General features: G+C 42.5%; 1 protein-coding gene across 1 annotated transcript; it reads left to right on the top strand.

Moving 5' to 3' along the window:
• The first annotated feature begins 797 nt into the window (after positions 1 to 797).
• LOC127933805 (mRNA decay activator protein ZFP36L1) lies at positions 798 to 3313 on the top strand. Its single transcript, XM_052530809.1, has 2 exons — positions 798 to 964; positions 1279 to 3313. Exons 1-2 carry the CDS (start codon positions 911 to 913, stop codon positions 2308 to 2310), a joined length of 1086 nt encoding a protein of 361 aa, XP_052386769.1. The 5' UTR covers positions 798 to 910; the 3' UTR covers positions 2311 to 3313.
• The last annotated feature ends 762 nt before the right edge of the window (positions 3314 to 4075 follow it).

Genomic DNA, 4075 nt, shown 5'->3' with positions numbered 1-4075 from the left:
ACAGCCGAATACCACAAACAGAGGAGTGTGAACCGAACACGAAACAGAGAAGCAAAGCCTGTTCTGAGAAATTATATGAGTTAAACGATTTCCACATGTTCAAGTTGTGATATAATGCAATAAGGAGCTTCTAGTTTTGGGAATCATGAATAAATGCTCAAATTAAAGGCCAGTTTGAGATCATTCAAGGCTTATAAAGAATGTTTACTTAAAACTATGGGTATGTTACAAAATACTTGTAACTTAAATGTTAAATGTTACTTAAATGTTACTTATACGTTGAAATACAACTCCAAACTTAATTTTGCATCAGTGAGATACTATTATAATTTGTATTAATCTATTAATATATACATTTTGTAATGTTTATATAGTTTTTGTTATTTTTTTGTTAATTTATTAAGTTAAACTAAATGAAAATGAGAAATGTTGGCAACTTCCTGAAATAAAAAAAACATTGAAGTTTTACCTGTAAAAAAGTTTAAAAAGTTAATAAACATTGATTTTAAAGTTACATAATATAATATAATATAATATAATATAATATAATATAATATAATATAATATAATATAATATAATATAATAGTTATTATTTTAAAAGCTTGTTTTTAAATAAAACTAATTTTCTTCATGTAGATCCATCTTTAGCCATTTTAAATTAATTTACACCTCGTCTGAGATGATCTTGGAAGTATAAAAGTTTTAAAAGTGCTTGTCCTTTGTGAAACCCTTGAGGGGACCAAGCACTAAAACACGCCTCTTCTAAAGGTGGGCGGGGCCAGAAGTTTCCGCTTATAAAATGAGATTCCAACAGTGGGGTTGTAACAGAAACAGATCTTGACATCAGTTGTTGAGCAGTTCAACACATCCTCAACTGCACATAAAGAATCACAGCCAGGCATCTTGAAAATGCCTTCAGATTTCCTCACACCCTTCCTGGAGTTGGATGATGAATTCTACAAGGTAAGAATATTAAGCTTGTTTTTCAAAACTCTCTGGAACTTGATCATGCACTTTGCCCGTGCACTTAAAAAAAAATGAACTCGATTTAAAGTAATAGTAAACCCAGTCAATATTTTACCAATTCATTGTGGCTTACTTTCTTCTGTGGAACACCGAAAAGAAGCATAAGAATGTATTTTTTGTACATACATTACATGCCAATGGGGTCCATATAACCTGTTGTTTTTACATGCCTTTCTATGGTTGCTTTCTTGCTTCATTGAAACTTGCACACCACACAGTATACCGAGGTCTCTCTCTTTCTCTGTTCCCAGAGCTTCCGAGGTATTGATCTGACCGAAGCCACGCAGAAGCAGCGTGTGGTGGGCTTCCAGCGCAGACACTCCCTGTGCCCCGTGACGCTTCCCAACTCTAAATTCAACAGTAATGACACCAGCCCCTGGCCTCTGCCGGCCACCACCCAGCTCTGGAGCCACGAGAAGCAGCCGCAGCTGCCGCGCTCCTCCCTGAGCCAGATCCCCTTCAGAGTCGACCGGTCTGTGAGCATGATCGAGGGTCATGTGGCCAGCGAGAGCCTGACATCCAGCCCTCTTCCTCCTCCGCCGGGTCTCAGCATCAGCAACAGCTCCTTGACCTGCCCGAAGGCACTCGGCCTGACCTCTACAGCGCCGATGTCCACCCGCTACAAGACCGAGCTCTGCCGCACCTACGAGGAAAGCGCCACATGCAAATACGGCGCAAAATGCCAGTTCGCTCACGGGACGGAGGAGCTGAGAGGCCTCAACAGACACCCGAAGTACAAGACCGAGCCGTGCCGCACATTTCACACCATCGGCTTCTGCCCCTACGGCGCTCGGTGTCACTTCATACACAACGCAGACGAGCAGAACGGGCTTCCGGAGAACACCAAGAGCATCCGAGCGCGACCGCAGCTCCGCCAGAGCGTCAGCTTCAGCGGCTTCTCCTCACAAACCCTCAGCGGTTTCCACGCAGTCCCGGACGCCCTGGCCTTCTCCAGATCTTCTTCTGTGTCCCCGCCGCCATCCACCGGGAGTCCAGACCTGCTGTCCCCTCTGTTCCCCGAGCCGGGGACCCTGAAGCACAGCCATCCCTTCGCAGATCTGGGCGGCAGAGGGAGCTTCTACACCATCAGCGACTCGGAGAGCGTGCAGAACCTGGCCTACGCGGTCACCTGCCTCTCCGCTCTGCAGCGAAGCGCGTCCACGGACTCTCTCTCCGATCAGGACGGCTACACCAGCTCCAGCAGTCTGAGCGGCTGCGACTCTCCTGGCATCGACGGCCGACGCCTGCCCATCTTCAGCCGCCTGTCTGTCTCAGACGACTAGAAACCATTACCTGTGCATATTGCATGCTCGTCTGCGCAGATATTTCTCTGTGCTTGATTCGTAAAGAGCTCCAATGTCATGTGATGAACACAATGTATACTGTTGTATACCAGTCTGAAGCTGCAATGGGAACTTCACTTTAGGTTTATGTGTTTGGGGAATTGTTCTGCAGTGTTTTGTCTGTAGGATGAACCTTCTCAAATCGTCCATCTGTAGTCTAACCAAAGCCGAGCAACTTAGAGTATATACATCTAGTGTAACGTCTAACCCGCTCCGTGAACATACTGTAGCCTTTAGTTAAGGCGTTTTTAAATGGACAGTATTACTGAGTAGTTTTAACCATAGTCCTTTCTTAAAACCTATTTATTGCTTTTTTGTAACATGCATTGGTTGTTTTTGTTTTATATGCATTTCAAAGAAGGAACAATGTAGATATGTCTGCTTTGCACGAGCTAAATCTCTTAGCTTTAATGAAGACTAGCTGCACAGAGTCTCAAAGTTGGAATCTCAGGATCATTTTAAAGCCTTTCTCAGTTATAATAATAATAATAGTCAGAGATATCCACAGGGAAGTGTTCATATGCAAGCCAACGTGAATGTGTAAGTGACAATGTACCAGAAAAAGAGTCGAGTCATACCACGGCCTTCGTCTTTTGCACTCTCAGTTTCTATTTTAGAGGTGAAACTTCTCATTTGCAAATAGCATGAACTGTGAGTTCCGATGTTCGTAGGTTGTGTTTTATTGTTGTTTTTCAACTTTTTGCCTTGTGACAAGACACGCTTTTGCCTTTTGTTAACTTAAAACGTATTTATTTCATTATGTTTTTTATTTTTATTTTTATGTTTTTGAAGTGTGACAACAGTATATTGTGTTGTGCTTTCATTTCATGTTTCTTTATATATATATATATATATATAATTTAAATGAACTGTTTACATTCCATGGGATGGTAATGCCCGTTTTCATTATAATATATTGTTTTAAAATAAAGTTTGAACCAGAACAAAAAAAAAGCCGTATTCCTTAGCTTTTCTTCTAAAGTGCTGTTGAATGTCACTGTGTGTCTATTTACGCACTTGTGGTGAACTTCCTCGAGCTTTTCTCAGTACGAGCAGTTGCATGTGAAGCTCACACAACACAAACACGGTTGAATGCTACTCCTTCCATCTGCCTTCTAGAGAGAAAGAAAAATGCACACTTGACAGCTCTTTTAATTATTCACGCTGAAAACACACACAAAGGACAAGTGAACAGATGAAGGCTTTTGTGTGTTGCTTTGCTCATTGTTCCAGCATTTGTGCATGGGAGGCTAAGAAACATCCCAGTGTCACACACGGTCATGGACAATAGCCAAAGGTCTCAGTGCCTTTAATGGAGACGAGGCTGGGCAGTAAATGACATGCAGGGGCATTTCTCACATCAGGGCTCCTTTTGTGAGGCTACTCTCCTTTTCTTAACAACATCTGTATGCTAATGCAGTGGCAGAAGGGTGGAGTGATTTGCAAGTCTATTGCAGAGCGGTAGGTCTCCGAGCGGCTTCCCAGACACTGATGGATCCACACATTCAGCGGAGAGGCCTGGGAAGGTGGGGGTTTTCATCTGGACACCCGGATCACATGTGCTAAAACACAGCTGAAACTTGAGAGAACGTGTGAACATGATTTCACTGTTTATGTTCCTAGTTCAGATCATCACAACCTGACAATCATTGAAGCGGTTCTAACATTTTAACATCCAAACAGACTTCAAGTGTTTGACTTTTGT

Source organism: Carassius gibelio, chromosome A18, assembly GCF_023724105.1.
Source record: "Carassius gibelio isolate Cgi1373 ecotype wild population from Czech Republic chromosome A18, carGib1.2-hapl.c, whole genome shotgun sequence".
NCBI classification, from domain to species: Eukaryota; Metazoa; Chordata; class Actinopteri; order Cypriniformes; family Cyprinidae; genus Carassius; species Carassius gibelio.
The sequence above is the reverse complement of the archived record's forward strand: the minus strand, read 5'-3'. Positions and strand labels throughout refer to the sequence as shown.